The sequence below is a fragment of the Arachis duranensis genome, chromosome 9 (assembly GCF_000817695.3).
Source record: "Arachis duranensis cultivar V14167 chromosome 9, aradu.V14167.gnm2.J7QH, whole genome shotgun sequence".
In the NCBI taxonomy this organism is placed as follows: Eukaryota; Viridiplantae; Streptophyta; class Magnoliopsida; order Fabales; family Fabaceae; genus Arachis; species Arachis duranensis.
The window spans coordinates 103680858-103698865 of record NC_029780.3 but is presented as its reverse complement, the minus strand read 5'-3'; the positions used below and the strand labels follow the sequence as shown (position 1 = coordinate 103698865).

Sequence of the window (18008 nt, the reverse complement as noted above, 5' to 3'; positions counted from 1 at the left end):
TTGGAAACCACCGAATCAAAAGTAAAGAGTGCAACGAACCAATTTACCTGGTATTGTCTTGGGCATTTACAGACGGTGTGGAGCTTCCCTGAGTTTTCAAGAGTAGTTCACTTCTGAGATTTACAGTCATCAATCTAACCAAAATAAATAAATATTAGTAATTGAATCCAGAGGAATTAGAAAATGTTCTATCAATAGTTAGCAAAGAAAGAAAAATAACTCGGTAAAAGAAGCCAAAATCTTACGTCTCAGACAAATAATTTTGTGGCTCAGTCGAGTCAGATTGATTCAGAGCAACCTTAGCTATTTGAGCTCCATCATTTCTTTTCTTTAACCTCTTTTCTCTTATTGTCTCCAATGCTTGTCTTCTTCTTTTTGTAACGCTGTCTTGTATTTGCTCAGATATGAAAGTTCATAAAATAAGTTTGAAGGAACCTAAAACGAAAGCATCAATAAAGTAAAAGAAAATACGATTCGAGAAACTTACTGCTTGTCAGATTATGTTTGCTTTTTTGCCATCCTTTGCAGTTGTTTTCTTTTTATTATGGGTGTTTTCTCAATTTCTTTTTCTCTGTAACATATACAAAGACATTGAATTTATACCAGAGAAAAATATAAGCAAGAAAAAGACACTAACAATCAAGTGAACGAAACTGACAGACACCACCAAACCGAAAGAAATTCATACGCCGAACAAAACGTGATAGTCATTCAATCATCAAGAAAAATATTTCCGAATAAAAAAGAACTCAACTTGAGCAACTGCATTGAACAATATCACATTTGAAATTTACTTTTACTTAACTAGCATACATAAACAATTTTAAGCAAGGAAATGCAAAAACTAAACCAGATGAATATCATACAATCATATAAATGAACATCATCCAATACTTACTGGCTTTCAGATTTACTTGTGCCCTTTGAATCTGTCAGCACATGCTTTCTTTTTTTGCTTTGTTTTTTTTAACCACCTTCTGTGGTTGTTTTCTTTTCTTTGTGCCACTTTTTTCAATTTCTTCTTCTCTGCAATACATAAGAACAAATGCATAAGAACAACTTTAAGCAAATACAAGTTAAATGAAATCAATATGAAAATCAAACTTACTAGTTTTCGGATTCACTTTTGCTTTCTGAATCCGTTGGAGTGCTTTCATTTTCAGTTGTTGTTTCTGAATCCGTATCAACAAGCTTTTGTTTTTTAACCACCCTCTTTTGTCTTGTTCTCTTTGCTGGTGGTGTTTTGTCGGATTCGGATTCAGTTTCAGAAAATCTTTCTTCTTCCGAAGAAGAATCCAGATCAACAATTTTCTTTATTTTCTTTCTTTCCTTTTTCCTTCTTATCTAACTTCTTTGTTTTTTCTTCCTTCTTTATGTTCTTTCTGTACAAAAGTCCCTAAAACAGAAATTTATTTGATGAGAAATACAGTAACAATCAACTGAATCAACATTAGCAACCCACTGAATCAAATAATAGTAATGTGCTGAATAAAATGCCATAAAATGTGATAATTATTTAATGATCAAAAAAATATTTTTGCATGCACAAGAATTTAATTGAAGACACTAACAATCAGGTGAACCAAACGGATCAGACCCACCGAACCGAATAAGATTCATATGGTGAATAAGACGTGACAAATATTTAATAATGAAGAAAAGTGTTTATGAATGCACAAAGATTCAAATGAATATACTAACAATTGCAAGTAGGAGAAATAAATCAATTATAACCTAAAACACAAGTTTATTTAGTTAGTAGTTTATTTTAGAAGCATTTGAAATAAAATTTTAGGGGGAATTTTTTGTTTAATTTACCAATGGGTCAGTTGCTTCCCTCGAAATCTGGTCAAGCATCTTTTGCTTTGTCCAATGGGCCACCCACGATTCTGGGGGAGCATCAGGTCCGAATGGGCGAGGGAACTTAGTTTTATGGAAGTATATCAGCATCAAAACAAAAACACAGCCATCAATGGACTGTTTTGTTCCCTTTCTCTTGTTTTCTGTTCCTTTCATCAAGAAGTTGAGCACATGTTTTGGCCAATCCCACTCTTGGATGTTTTCCACATGAAAGATAGGCGGCTTATGTATTGGGGAGGCCACCTTTACCGTGGTCGGTAGCAAGAAGCACTTTTGTATGAAAATGACAAAAGTCCTTTTGAATTTTTGCCGGTTTTCCTCCCCTTCAACGCTCATATCCAGCACATTATTTGTCTTCCCAATTTAGTTTTGTGTAATCAAATTTGTCATAAAAAAGATTCCCTATAATATTTTAATAGCAACAAATCAGCCAAAAGATATAGCAATGAACGGAAAATAAGCAAGAAGTGGAAAGTGTATTACCGCCGTTGTTTATGCCTAGTGCAGCTGCTACCTTGCGAGGAGTTATTTTAATGTTCCCCTGGAGAGTTTTCAAGCATCCCTTATAGTCATCAAAGAAATCAATCAATTCTCTCAATAGGGCGTAAGAGACATTCATTTCTAGGACATGTGTCAGGGACCCAAATCCCATTTGTTCAACTATATCTCTCTTTTCTTGAATCATATTCCTAAATACTGTTGCTATTGCCTTTGTTTGGCATCTGCAATCATGAGTTTTCTGCAAGTTTTGAAACAGAATGTGAGAATATTTTTATAATACAAAATAGATATTATTTGAACGAAAGCGGATAAATATATTTAATGTGCTTACATTATAATATGGCTTCTCCTTTTTTGTCACTATTGTCTTGTTGTGTTTTGCTGTAATGAAATTTTTTTACCAATACTTCAGTCAATACACTTAAAAGCACAAGCATGCAGTAAATATCAAGTTCAAATCCCTAGTTATATTGTAAAAATGCAATTAGAATAAAGCCTAAACCCTGAACACACTAAATAATTAGTGAATGAGAATAACCAAGCCCACCAACCGAATACAATCCATGTGGTGAATAAATCATTATAAGCTTTCAATTATTATGAATAGTATTTCTTCATGCAATAGAACTTAACTAAATAGAGTAACACTCAAGTTCAAAGACCTAGTTACACTATCCACTAACTGAATAAAAATAAGAACAAATTTGATTTAAAGCCCTAGTTATATTATAAAAATGCAATCAGAATAAAGCCTAAACCCTGAACACACTAAATATCAAGTGAATGAGAATAACCAAACTCACCAAACTGAATACAATCCATGTGGTGAATAAATCATTATAAGCTTTGAATGATTATGAATAGTATTTCTTCATGCAAACCCCTAGTTATACTGTAAAAATACAATCACAATACATTGATCTACTGAACGAAGCAAATCAATCCAGTAATCCTGAAATACAACTAGGAGAAATGCCACATTACAAGATTTCAAATGAACAGTAGTTTTTCTCATACCTTTGGTAGTCTTTGTTGCTGTTTTCATTCGTTTTTTCTTGTTCTTGACGAAATCTTGTCGCGATTCTTCTCCAGTAGTGGTTTCCGCAGAGACCGTGACTGAAGTTTGAGTGATTTTGAGAGAGATTCGAAGAGAAGGAGGTTTTTCATGTAGCGATTTCATGTTGAGGAAAAATTACATTTCTTCATAATAAGCGCGAAGTAACGAAGGGATTTTTGGGTGCATGTTTTCACGTTTCATTAATATGCATGACTCTATTTGAGTTTAGACCAATTTAGTTGCATGGTTACATAGATGTGTAGCAGGCCTGTTATTATTATTATTAGGCTAATATTAAGAAATTACTAGTAAGTTTTAGTATTATGGTGATAGTTGTTGTTAATATCAATAAATATTATCCTTTTTTTGCAGACTATCAGAAATTTGTTGCCTAAAAAACTTGATCCGTCGGATACCTTTAACGAGCAAGCTACAGTGGCACTAGCATTGACTGGGTTTCAACAAATTTCACGAATAGGTGAAATGAGAGACCATTCTGCACTGTTAAGTGCCTTGGTGGAATGGTGGAGGCCAAAAACCCACATGTTTCACCTTCCAGTGGGCGAGGTGATGGTGACGCTAGAAGATGTGATACATATACTTGGCCTCCAGATTAACGGACACCCCGTCACCGGTAGATTGGATAGCAGTCACCAGTTTTTGGTGGATAACTGCATCGCTTGTTTTAGTCGGCAGCCGGGTCCGAACGATCACGTCTTGGGCAAGGTAAATCTTGCATGGGTCCGGCAGTGCAGAGACACTAAACTGCGTGACACGCAAGAGTCTATTGAGCGGTACGTCAGAGCTCACATTTTCTGTGTGCTTGGTACAGTGGTATTTCCAGATAAGTCTACCACGGCTTTGAACTCGAAGTTTTTGCCTCTACTTTTAGATTTTCATTGGATTCCATAATACAGTTGGAGGGCAGCTAGTCTGGCACATCTATACAGATCGTTGTGTTATGCATCACGGTACAACTGTAAAGAGATGGATGGGCCACTCATTCTGTTTTTTGTTTGGGCATGAGAGCGTATGCCGTTCGTGGCCCCTATTCCGTGCAATGAGCTCCTCGATGTTGGTGTTCCACTTGTGCGACGGTAATGTTTATTATTATTATTATTATTATTATTATTATTATTATTATTATTATTATTATTGCGAACCACCATCAGTCAGACAAGGCAAATAAAACGCACACTAGTTGTAACTTGAATTAATAATCATAACATAACCATATTCACATAATGAGGAAATTCTGGGGCATGCATGGCTTCGAGATCCAGAGTCCACATAAAAGACGGAATACCAAAGGGGTATTGGCGTACAATCGCATCCGCTTCATTTTATACCGTCGGATTGCCTACCAAGTCTCCATCATCGTTTTCGTCGTCGACTTCATAGTTGGCTTCGAACTCCTCTTCACTGTCGTTGTTATCTTCTTCCCAATCTATATCCCCGAGCTCATCCACATTGACCTCCTCGCCAACCGCGTCCAACCCGAATGTTGTTCGAACTCAACATACAGCTCTATCATTGGCACGTGAAATCGGGTTTGTTGATAAATACAGAACATTTGCTGCATACTTGCATCGTTAGTGATGGACGTTATTTGAAACTGTATCAGCCCACCAAATACTTGTACAGAATTTCTGTATAAAATGTTGTTCACTCTTTTCGAAATATGACTTTATATGTTATCATAAAGATCATTTTTCAACTCTATAAAATTCATGGTGCATGAAATAGCAAATGACAATGGACATTCACAAACAAAAGTCACTCATTCATGTGTGTTTAGTATAATCTCACCATTATAATATACTTGCAAATTTGCAACACCTTCCATAACTTCAACTCCACCTAATCCGATTTTTTTTGACACAAGTAACTGTAAAAAAAATTCACAACTATGACATATTCGGAAGAGAGAAGAATAGGAGTACAAGTGAAGTGAGGGATTACAAATGAATTCCGAATTGTATTTATAGGCAACACTCTTGATTAAAATATTTTTTTCTCCAAAAAATGCAACCTACGTTTTATGCTATCCAAAAAAAGTTTCTGACACCTGACAAATGCAACCTGCGTTTTGCTTCTTTAAAAGAAAAAATTTGACAACCCCAAAAAACGCAGGCTGTATTTTGTTGTTTTAAAAAAATTTAAAATATTACCCATCCATAAGACGCAAAGTGCGTTTGGGCCACAAGAAAATAAAAAAATAATTAAAAACCTGAAAATAATAAAACGGAGGCTGCATTTTATTATTTTGATGAACAAAAAAAAATAAAAAGCTATTAAAAATAATAAAACGCAAGTTACGATTTATATCGATATCATAGCAGAAAAATTTTTGTTCATCCATCCATTTCATTGCACTACACCATTATTGTTTCCATATATGAAAAAATGAGCCACATATTTTGGTTCCAAAATTTTCTCATTTTTTATATGACTATTTTTATTATTATCAAAATTTTAATTTATTATGGAACGAAAGAAAAGTAGTGAATTGGAATTTTTATTGTTGTTACTTTTATTTAATTTATAAATTAAAATATATTATTTTGATGATTGTGTGTGTTAAAAAATAAAATGAGAAATTCTAAAATTTATCAAAACTCTCTAAAAGCTGCATGTGTTGAAGTAAATAATTTGCAATTTAGTTTAAAAATTGTCACCTTTTAAAAAAAAAATACTATAACATTTGAAAAGTATTAAGAAAATTACCCACGCTTATTCTCAGGTCTTGAATTGTAAATAGAAAACTTTTGAATAATAACGGTTTGGAAACCCTTACCCTTTTCCTTCCGCTGCCATCCTCGTCTCCGGCGCCGTTTGATTATCTGCCACCACGACCTCAGTTGCTCCGCCGCAAGAGCTTCACCTCTCATCCACGACAATTGCGTAGGTTTTTCATTAGACGCTGACTCTATTTGCTTCATTCTACTTTCTTCTTTTTTTTCTATTTAGCTTATGTAGTGATTGAACCTTAGCTTACTAATTAATATTGACCGGTAGATTTAGATCAAATTCTTAGTTTTTTTGTTTCTTTTTCCTTTTTTGGCTATTGTTTTGTTAAATTTTAAGCTTAAATTTCAATTGGCATTTTATTGGTACCTTTACGTAAATTAGAGTAAGAATGAATGGCATAATAGAGAGTATTACTAAGATTAGTAGAACCAATGGAAGTGTTTTGTTTCTATTGGTATGAGGTGAAGTATAGTTTTGAAATGAGTGTCTGGCAAACTTTTGTGATAGTTGTGCTTAATGTAGATTAAGTTCTTTTGAATTTTGCGCTATCTTTCTTATTGATGGTAATTTTTATGATCTGGACTTCCATTTGGGATTAAATGTTTTTGATACAACTTGAATTTTAGTGAATTCAGAGTTTGACATTGTTTTGATTCATCAGAATTATCATAGCACATAGGACATAGGTGCTGCAACTGCACTCTGCAAATGAAGTTTGCAGTGAAGAAAGCATTGAGTAGCAGTGGCGCTCGTGTGGGAGTACTCGAGGTGGGAAGCTGCCCGGCGCCAATCGAAACCCCTGCTCTTCTCCTGGCTACTCGAAAAGGCCTCCCTCACTTCATCTCCCCTGAGCTTCTCCCTTCTCTCCCATCGCCTGATTCCAACCTCCTTCAAGTGTCTCCTCTGCACTTGTAAGTTATAGGCACCCTCATGTTCACAATCTTCGCATAATGCCCTCTCATTATTTTCTCTTGTCTACTTCTCTAGTTTGGAAGGACTCTCTACAACCACTATATCAAAAATAGGAGGCCTTCACCAAATGCTTGGTTTGAAACAACATGGAATTGCAGCTGTACCCAGGGATTCTATACAGTGCCTTCCTGAGTCCAAAGCAGCTACCAGACTTGGAGCTTCTTTCGAGACACCTTGTGGCCGTCTATTGGTAAATTTATTGCCACTTGGGTTTGAATATTGTCTTTATGATAGTACTGTATATCTTTCTAATTTTAAATTTTGACATGACCAGATTAAACCTAAAGATTATATTGAAATGATATCCTGCATGAAGCCAAATATATGGGCATCTTTGGCAGATGAAGTACCTGCTTGGGTCTCTGAGAAAAGGAACAAAACCTCGGTAGATAGAACTTTGAGATGGCTTGATGACTGCATTTCGTTGTATCCGGTAAAGGACAGTTTATGATTTTCCTCTCTAGCTGTGTTATGAATTCATTTCTTGCAATTGAAATAGTTGATATCTTGTCTTCCTTCTTGCTTTTTTTTTCTTTTCTAGCCAAAAAATTAAGACAAAAAGATAAATTCATTAATTTTGATCTCAACATTCAGGCAGCTGGATCTATCTTTGGTGCCATCGTTGGAGGCACAAGTTTGGAAGAAAGGAAGCGATGTGCAGAGGAGGTAGCTAAGCGAAATGTATCAGGTTCTTTGTTTTTCTTCAGTTTGTGTAAGCCTAAATTGTAGAGGTATTAGGATGTTATCAATACGTTGAGTATTGTCATAGAGCAATCCATTATCTGTTCCTTAATTACTCCTCACTTGCTGGCGCTGGTATATGTAAGATGCACCGTTAGTCCCTCTGCTGTGACAAATGCATGTTATTCATTATGGAACTTAAATTATTGAAAGTTAAATCTTTTTGAAATGCATAACTTACTTATGATCATTGATGCAGGCTATTGGATTGGAGGATTTGGACTTGGAGAGGGCATTGACGAGCGACCTGCTCTTTTAAGAGAAGTTATGGTAAGTGTCATTTCAGGAGTTGTTCAATAAGACCCCATTTTTTAATTGAACTTTATGTAATAGTTCAAGCTAAGTTGTGATAATTTTGACAAGTATAGACTACTGCTGAAACCGTAAAACCTGATTTTCTTGTAACTATTTTTGTGTATGTGCGGATGTTTTGTAGAGATTACTATTCATGCTGGACATTTTTTAGTTTTATCTGAAATTCCTAACTAAGTAACCTTTTTCTCAGGATATCTTGCCAGACGAGAAGCCACGCTTAACATGTGGGCTTGGACTCCCAGGTACATGATTTATATAATTAAGCTCTTATATGTTATCGTCCTGCTTAGCTTGATGGATGTAGTTACCTCCTTGTATTTCCGAAGACATTTATTTTTTTCTTTTCAGTCTATCATCTTCGTATACATGCTTCTAAAGCTGAATTCCTGAAGTTAGGATTTTTGCTAGTAAAGAGTTTTATAAAAATATAGTCGCGTTGTGAGTATAGATTCTAAACCAACAGAAAATCCCTTCGTACAAACGTTTTGATTGTCACAAGTAACAAACTCCTAAATAAATTGATAAACCGAAGTATTTAAATCTCGAGTCGTCTTCTCAAGGAATTGCAGGGATGTATGTTCTTATTATTGGTTATGAAGATTGTAAATCGGGGTTTTAAAGATGAGGAACAAGTAATTTAAATGGCAGGTAAAATAAATAAATAACTGTAAAATAAACTTTTGGCAAGGTATGAGAAATTGGAAGTCCTATCCTAGTTATCCTTATCAATGATGATGAAAATTGAATCTTAATTTCACTTAGTTAACCTTTGCTAGTACAAGGGAATGTCAAGTGACTAATTAGTTTGATCTTCAAATCCTAGTTAATTCCTAGAAAAAGATTGGGATTGTAGAAGTTCAAGCTAATTAGCAAAGATAGCGATTATCGATCACGTTGAGTCTAATAACTCCTGAGTTACTGATTTCTTAATCAAGACCAAAAGGAGAAAAGTAAATCTACTGGAATAAAAATGTCTTCGGATTGGGAGCAACAGTAACATAAATAAAAGAGAGTAATAATAAACTGAAATACCTCAAAATCATAAATTGATAAAGATATCAAATGTAACATGGGCAGTTATAGCCAAATAAAGAAGTTGAGTTGAACATAAAAATCCATAAACTAAATTGAGAAAACAAATAAAATGAACATCGAATCTGTAATTGAAGAAGATGGAAATATTCCTAATTTCTAAAAATCCTAATCCTAATACCTAAGAGAGAGGAGAGAACCTCCCTCACTAAAAACTACATCTAAACTATGAAAAGTGCTTCTTGAAATTTGCTCCTTGATTGTTCACTTCATTCCTCCACTTTACAGCCCTTGATCTGTGTTCTCTGGGCTTAGATCTGGGCCAAAAAGAGCCCATAAACTGCTGGGAACGAGATCTGTAATTTTTGGTGTGTGGCCTCTGTCACGCGTCCGCGTGGGTCTCGCGGTCGCATCATTTGGAGTTTTCCTTGTCACGCGGTCGCTTGTCATGCGTCCGCATCATATGCGTTTCGCTTATGGCGCGCGATCGCGTCAATCACGCGGTCGCGTCACTGCCATTTCGCGATGGCATGCGGCCGCGTCGTCCATGCGTTCGCGTCGCTACCAGTTTCTTCAAAAACTCCATTTTGCGCTTTCCTTCCATTTTTGTATGTCTCCTTTCCATCCTTTAAATCATTCCTGCCTTAGAAGATCTGAAAATACTTAACACACAAGTCACGGCATCGAATGGCAATAAAAGGTAATTAAAATTAATATTTTTAAAGCCTAGGAAACATGTTTTTCACATACATCACATAATAAGGAAGGAAAAGTAAAACCATGCAATTTCACATAAATAAGTGGGTGAAGGATTGAATAATTCACTTAAATTCAGCACAAAATATATCATAAAATATGGGTTTATCAATCTCCCCACACTTAAACAATAGCATGTCCTCATGCTAAATCCAAGATAAAGAGTAAGGTAAAGTGGTGGAATCTCATGCAATGCAATCTATTCTAAATGCATCTACCTAAATAAGTCATGCAAATCTAGTTATCATTCACCTATATATAAAGCTTTACATGTAGTCAAATTAATTCACATTCTCAAGGAATCATATATGCATAGCCAACCTTAGATAATATTAAAACACTTTTACAATTGAGATGGGTAAATAAAATATTTTTCAAACTTGCAAGACAATTAGCAATAGAGGTAGAGATATATGGTGATGAGCTATTGAACCCTCACTGGATTTTGTGTTTACTCTCTAGTCACTCAGTATTTATTGGGTTAATCACTCTATTCTTCTTTCTATCCTTGTTTTTCATAACTTTGTTATTCATCTAACCAATCAACAATTATAGAATATAGGCATACAAAAATCATGAGGTCTTTAATTAAGGTTGTAATGGGACCAAGGTAAAGGTAAGGGCATATGTATAAGGCTAAGTGAGCTAATTAAGTGAATCCTTGATTAGTCTAAGATCTCACCTAACATACATATTTTGTAAAACAAAGCTTCTTTACCTATTTTTCCATATTTTTCCCATCTTTTATATTACATGCTCATATCTTAATTTTTTTATTTATGTTTATCCTATGTGCGTCGCTTTTTGCGTTTGGGAAATTCTTTTTGTATCCCCTTTATTCAAATACTGAAAAATAATTTTTTTTTTGTTACACATGGTAATTAAATTATTTTGACTTCACATGAGCATGTTTACCAAAACTTTTAAAAATAATTTTTTTATTCTTTTTAACTTTCTACCTTTTTGTTTCTTTCATCCATGTTCCCATAAGGTTCCCACACTTACACAATACACAATTTCTATCTTAAGCTAACTAAGGATTCAACTTGGGATTTTTATTTTGTTTTTCTGCTTAAGGCTAGTAATGTGGTTATAAAACAAGAGGGGATTTAAAGGCTCAAGGGGGCTAACAAGGGTGATGTAGAAGGTAGGCTAATTTGAGAATGGTGAGCTAGAATCAAACAATGACCTCAATCACTTTCTTGGTATGTATCTATATTCTATAATCGGACATATAGATTAAAACAAAGTAAAGAACACCAGAATAAATAAGAAGGGCGGAACACACAGGAATAAAATATTATGGTTTAAATGTAACCATGCAATTAAGCTCAAAATTCACAGGCCGTGTGTTTTCTAACTCAAAAATCATATATCACTTAAGTATGTCATGTAAGTAGAAATTAAGAGTTCCCATTATTCTCAATGTAAAATATATTGGATGGCTTTAAACTTTTAGTGTTCCTCCTTGATGAAATGTTGTTAACTAACTAACATGTAATACTATATATACAAGGTGTGTGGATTGATTCTGTTAAAGTCTCTAGCTTACTTCCTTTTTATTTTCAATCAAATCAACTATCATATGCTAAAAAGGGTAAACTATACTAATTAATCCACTTAATAAATAACTAGTAAACTAAGGTGCAAATCAAGCTAAAATATCCAAGATGTATACATATAGCTCAAAGTGCGTAATGCAAAAAGTACAATAAAAAAGCAAAAAGAGAAAAATGTGCAAAAATACAGAAAATGGACAAAATAAGAAGAGAATTTGTGGTGATTCACCAAAATAAATAGATGCCAGAGATGGCAACCTCCCCACACTTAAATAATAGCATCGTCCTCGATGCTCACTCAAGTTGGGTGTGAAGGAGTCATTTCCGGAAGGATGGGCTGCTGGTGTCTCGGTGGTGGGTTGAGGATCTGTCTGCTGTAGGGGAGGCTCTGACTGGATAGGAATCTCTGTATCGGCGGTCTGAAGCGAGAAGGGGGAGCGTTGCGGTGGGGTCTGGGTGGTCATCGGAGGTGCGGCGGCGAAGGGCAGAGAGAGGGGGGTGGTTGCAGGGAAGAGGAAGAAGAAAGGGGTTGGGGGGCGCGCGATGGGTAGGGTTCGCGTCACAGGGGGTTAATAATTTGCAAGCCACGCGATCGCGTGGAGCACGCGGTCGCGTGGCTGGTGTGGAATTGGGTTGGTGCGATCGCGTGGGGCACGCGGTCGCATGGAATGGGTAGATAATGAAGGACGCGATCGCGTGAAGCATGCGATCGCGTCGCTAGAAATCGTGCGAAACGCACAATTCTAGCGTCGGTTCAGCGCAACTCACTGTCTCCTTTGGGGTGGTGTGCAATCCATGCGACGCGATCGCGTCGCTCACGCTGTCGCGTGGGATTGGTGTTGTGCAAGTGACGCGGCCGAGTCAAAGATGCGACCGCGTGGGTCGTGTTGTGCGAAACGCGCAACAGCCGCACGATTCCAGCCCAACTTTCTGGAAGTTGGATCTTTACGCCGATCTCTAGGTCACGCGGCCGCGTGAATGATGCGGACGCGTGGGGAGTGTTTTTCGCAAATGACGCGAACGCCCGAGCGATGCGGTCGCGTCACACGCCTTCTTTTTTTTATGTAGATATGCAAGGCTAAATGCAATGTTATGAATAGCATCCAGGTTCAATAAAAAATACGAAATCATAAAAAAAAAAATTCAAACAGTACGAAATAAAGAAATTGAGAAAGAAATGACCATACCATGGTGGGTTGTCTCTCACCTAGTACTTTTAGTTAAAGTCCTTAAGTTGGACATTGGATGAACTTCCTGTTATGGCGGCTTATATTTAAATTCATCCAGAAATCTCCACCAATGCTTGGAATGCCAATAACCTCCGGGATCCCAAACAAGGTACGTAAAGCTTTTAAGCAGCTTCAAACATATTCTTAGGCTCCCGGGGTGACGACTGTCGGAATAGATTTCAGGATCCCAAATTCTACCTGTACACCCGTTTTTATCTTGATCTGCATTTCTCCAGCTGGGCGGTTTAGAAAGTAGATTCTCACCATGGTGACCAAACGTTTTCCGAGATCCATTCGATTGATCATTATGCCAATCCGTGCACTTCGAGTTGAAGCGTGGAACTTTATTGAACCTTGTGCACCAGCTCTGAGTACGAGCCATTTCCTTCTTACTCTTAAAGCCGCAGAGAACTCTAAGCTGGCCATCTGTTTCAAGCAAACCATATTCAAGTGGGAATTTGAAGATAAAGGTCAAGGATTTTACCCACTTGAAGTTTGTGTTGGGTGGTAGTGGCCTTGGGATAGGTGTTTCCAGTGGTTCTGTAAGTTCTGCTCCCTTGTAATCTTCTGTGAATTCCTCCACTTCTTGGCAAATTTCTTCCGTTTCAACCATGTCTTGATCAAAGTCTTCGATATCTTCCTCGTCACTCGAGTCATAATTAGGAGGTTGAGAGAAATTGATCTCTGCGTCATCTTCGTATTCACTTGGGGAAGATTCTTCTATCTCAAAGGATTCTCTTGTGGATGCAAGTTCATCACTAAGAGAACTTGACTCGTGATCATCATCATCAAGGAAACATGCGTCTTGAGTTATTCCGTCTAGTTCTTCATAAGATATCTGCATTGGAGGCGGTGTAACATCTTCTTTAGCATCAATTGTAGCGTCTTCGACGGAATTCTCTACAACTCTGTATTCCTGCGGAGGTTCAACATCTCCTAAATCTTCAACCAACTCTTCTTCTTCTACAATGACAGCGTCCTCTACTTGTTCCAGTACGAAGTTATGCTCTATGCTGTCCACTGGGGCTTCTTGTGTCTTCTTCACAATACATTCTTTATTAGATTCTCCACATGAAGCCATGAGAGTCTGTTGAGTGTCCAAACGTATGGAAGATAATTGATTTATTACTTGCTCCAATTGATGAAGGGTTGCATTAAATTGGTTTACTGATTCTTCGAAGCGAACTTGTGATTCTTGGCTTGATACATATGGACATGGTGTGTAGGAGAGTGGTGGTTCTTGGGAGTAATTGGATTGGCGTTGGGGCAGATAAGGATCATATGGTGTCGAATGGCGAAAAGAAGCTTGTGAGTATGGTGGGTTGAGGTTGTGTTGAAAGGATGGTCTCTGAGCATAGGGTGGGGCTTGTTGGTAGCTACAAGGCGGTCCACCATATCTATCAGCTTGGTATGCATTGTGGAATGGTCTTTGTCCATAATATCTAGGAGGGTGTTGTTGCCTAAAGGGGTGATCAGATCCTCTTGGCTCCATCCATTTTTGATTGCTTAGACCTTGATGCATAGTCCTGTTATAGCTTTCATTCCTTGCAGCAAAAGTAGAACCAAACTCAAAGTGAGAGGGGTAAGAATTCATAGTAGTTATCAAAAATAAGAAGGGAAAACAAGAACAAATAAACAAGTAAAAGAAAAATATTTACAATAACCAATAATAAGACACACGTTTGCAAATCCCCGGCAACGGCGCCATTTGGAAGTTAGGATTTTTTCTAGTAAAGAATTTTATAAAAATATAGTCGCGTTGTGAGTATAGATTCTAAACCAACAGAAAATTTCTTCGTACAAACGTTTTGGTTGTCACAAGTAACAAACCCCTAAATAAATTGATAACCGAAGTATTTAAACCTCGAGTCGTCTTCTCAAGGAATTGCAAGGAGGTATGTTCTTATTATTAGTTATGAAGATTGTAAATCGGGGTTTTAAAGATGAGGAACAAGTAATTTAAATGGCAGGTAAAATAAATAAATAACTATAAAATAAACTTTTGGCAAGGTATGAGAAATTGGAAGTCCTATCCTAGTTATCCTTATCAATGATGATGAAAATTGAATCTTAATTCCACTTAGTTAACCTTTGCTAGTGCAAGGGAAGAGTAACATAAATAAAAGAGAGTAATAATAAACTGAAATACCTTAAAATCATGAATTGATAAAGATATCAAATGTAACATGGGCAGTTATAGCCAAATAAAGAAGTTGAGTTGAACATAGAAATTCATAAACTAAATTGAGAAAACAAATAAAAGGAACATTGAACCTGTAATTGAAGAAGATGAAAATATTCCTAATTTCTAAAAATCCTAATCCTAATACCTAAGAGAGAGGAGAGAACCTCCCTCACTAAAAACTACATCTAAACTATGAAAAGTGCTTCTTGAAATTCGCTCCTTGATTGTTCACTTCATTTCTCCACTTTACAGCCCTTGGTCTGTGTTCTCTGGGCTTGGATCTGGGCCAAAAAGAGCCCATAAACTGCTGGGAACGAGATCTGTAATTTCTGGTGCGTGGCCTCTGTCACGCGTCCGCGTGGGTCACGCGGTCGCGTTATTTGGAGTTTTCCTTGTCACGTGGTCGTTTCAGTCATGCGTCCGCATCATATGCATTTTGCTTATGAGGCGCGATCGCGTCAATCACACGGTCGCGTCATTGCCATTTCGCGATGGCATGCGGCCGCGTCGTCCATGCGTTCGCGTCGCTGCCCGTTTCTTCAAAAACTCCATTTTGCGCTTTTCTTCTATTTTTGTATGTCTCCTTTCCATCCTTTAAATCATTCCTGCCTTAGAAGATCTGAAAATACTTAACACATAAGTCACGGCATCGGATGGCAATAAAAGGTAATTAAAATTAATATTTTTAAAGCCTAGGAAACATGTTTTTCACATACATCACATAATAAGGAAGGAAAAGTAAAACCATGCAATTTCACATGAATAAGTGGGTGAAGGATTGAATAATTCACTTAAATTCAGCACAAAATATATCAATTCCCCACTGGAATATTAGGTTCTTCATCAGTAAACCACTAACCACTGTTTCTGATCTAGATTTCTTGAGTAGATGCCAGTTTCCATCACAGCGATTTTTAAAACAACAAATCATTACCATTCTGTTCACCCCCTATTATGCTAATCAATAGAATTCATCTTTGATTTGAATATATACAATTTTTTTGCACATAAAAGCTTATTTGTTATTATTACCCTTACAGAGGAGATTTTGCAGGGGATTGCCGCAGGAATTGATCTTTTTGATTCAACGTAAGTAGCTATTCCACTTTCTGTTTTCTCAATATATCAATTCCCCTGGTGTTTGGTGTCAAAGAACTAGGAAGGTTTTTGTGATGATTCATAGGTACATCTATTCCCTCACACTTGGAGGATTTGCGCTAACCTTTTCATTGGACAAAAGCGGGGAGCAACATAATTTACAGTCAGACCAGATTGGAAGTGACTCCACTAAAATTAACTTGAGAGCAACAGCTTACCGGTAACATGATAGTTGTTACTGCCTTCTGTTCTTTTTATTATATGGTATTGGATTATTCTATAATATATGGAGATTTCCCTATGATTATTTTTGTTTTTCTTTCTGTTTTCTGTTCTGTATTTCTGCTTCTGTTGTAAATTAACATTAGGGATTGGTTTTCCCTTGTTAGAATTTCTTGATAGTCCTATGACTTAAACCTTCTGTTTGTTTATATCAATTGTAAATTTGTAATTACCTTCTCTCATTTCATCAATATACACTTTTTTGAGTTTGCTCTTCACTATATTTTCTCGGATGACCATGCATTTCAAAAACATGCTTAAACAATGCTGAATTTTTAGTAGTAGTAATCAGATTACATATTAAATGTCACTTCTTTCAACTGAGTTTTGTGCTTGCATTTTGATGCAGGAAAGATATGTCCCCCATTTTAGAAAACTGCACCTGCTATACGTGTCAAAATCATACTAAAGCTTACATCAATCACCTACTCAATGTTCATGAAATGCTGGCACAGACTCTTCTAGAAATGTAAGTTTTTCGTTACCTAAAATTATAGTTGTAATAGTACTATACAAGTATTAGTATCCTATTAGTACTAGTGGTGATAGTGTTGTATTAAATCAATAAATCCTGCAGACACAATACCCATCACTATTTGAGGTTCTTCCATGTAATAAGAGCAGCAATCCAAGATGGAAGCTTTGAGGAATTCCGGCAGGCGTTCTTGGAGAGCAGGCGTGAGCATTTCAAAGGAGAAGCCATTTCAACTTGAGATCATATACAAGTTAATGCAAATTTTGTTGTGAATTAATTAGTCGTGTAATTATTTGTGAAATTAAATTATAAAATGGGAATTATGGATTGCCATTGGGTGGGGAATGTTGTCCATGCATCACTTGTGGTTTTTTGTTCGAGTTAAATTACTTGCCAGTTTAGCTGTTCATTTATTAGATACACACTTGATGATACAAACTTGAAAGGGGTATATTTGATTCACAAAAGTAACCAATTATCCACAAACCTATTACTTGATTTTACTTTTACTTTTGTGTGTTTAATTCTAATGTATGGGTAAAATTTCTCACGGTCTATTAAAATTAAATTACTAATTTATTACAATTGAATTGAATAGTTAAACATAGATTAATTTTTATAACCCCCCCCAAAAAAAAATAAGAGAGAAAAAAACTAAAAAGTAAAGCAATTTGTGCCATTAAATAATTACTGTTTAATATTAGACAAATACAACAAATAAAAAAAATATATTTGGATCCTCATTTTTTATATAAACTGCTATATCTTATAGAGTTTTACACAAATAGACATAAACTCCTATAATATATCGCAATTTATGTGAAAATATAAATAATATATAGAATGCTACGGTATGTAGAACCATCCTTATCACCTTCTACTTGAAAAACCTTGCCTCCTCCTTTCTCTCTCAAATTTGATCTATACATTGAATATTTTTGTTGAAAAATATATCTAATGGATTTAGAAGGCTATATTTTAGTTAAATTAAAACCCATTTAAATCACTTGACTTATTTATTTACTAAAAATAGCGACGGATGTTAATAACGGTTGATTTAAAAAAGAAAAAAAAGAGAGATATATACAAGTAGTATAATGCATAAAGTAGGTCAAATAAATACATAAGAAAAGAATAAATGAACAAAAATACACATGAAAAATTTTTGAGATCATAAAAGTACATACTACATAAT

The 18008-nt window shown here is 35.9% G+C and overlaps 1 protein-coding gene across 3 annotated transcripts; it reads left to right on the top strand.

Moving 5' to 3' along the window:
* The first annotated feature begins 6169 nt into the window (after positions 1-6169).
* LOC107466587 (uncharacterized) lies at positions 6170-17320 on the top strand. Of its 3 annotated transcripts, none has more exons than XM_052253770.1 (11): positions 6170-6326; positions 6831-7080; positions 7157-7331; positions 7416-7574; positions 7736-7829; positions 8082-8152; positions 8388-8439; positions 15999-16047; positions 16142-16276; positions 16688-16807; positions 16916-17319. In XM_052253770.1, the coding sequence occupies exons 2-11, from the start codon at positions 6878-6880 to the stop codon at positions 17049-17051; spliced, it is 1194 nt and encodes a 397-aa protein (XP_052109730.1). In that variant the 5' UTR covers positions 6170-6326; positions 6831-6877; the 3' UTR covers positions 17052-17319. The 3 variants fall into 3 exon arrangements, with proteins under 3 accessions (XP_052109730.1, XP_015941072.1, XP_052109731.1); XM_016085586.3 differs by having other exon boundaries at positions 6170-6322; positions 16916-17318; XM_052253771.1 differs by having other exon boundaries at positions 6191-6322; positions 6842-7080; positions 16916-17320.
* Positions 17321-18008: the final 688 nt, after the last annotated feature.

What these genes read in the sequence shown, in the direction of transcription:
- LOC107466587 (XM_052253771.1), top strand. Translation starts at nt 6,878, where the DNA reads ATGAAGTTTGCAGTGAAGAAAGCATTGAGTAGCAGTGGCGCTCGTGTG. An exon ending in AGCTAAGCGAAATGTATCAG is followed by an intron (nt 7,830 to 8,081) that starts GTTCTTTGTTTT and finishes TCATTGATGCAG; the next exon opens with GCTATTGGATTGGAGGATTT. An exon ending in CTCTTTTAAGAGAAGTTATG is followed by an intron (nt 8,153 to 8,387) that starts GTAAGTGTCATT and finishes CCTTTTTCTCAG; the next exon opens with GATATCTTGCCAGACGAGAA.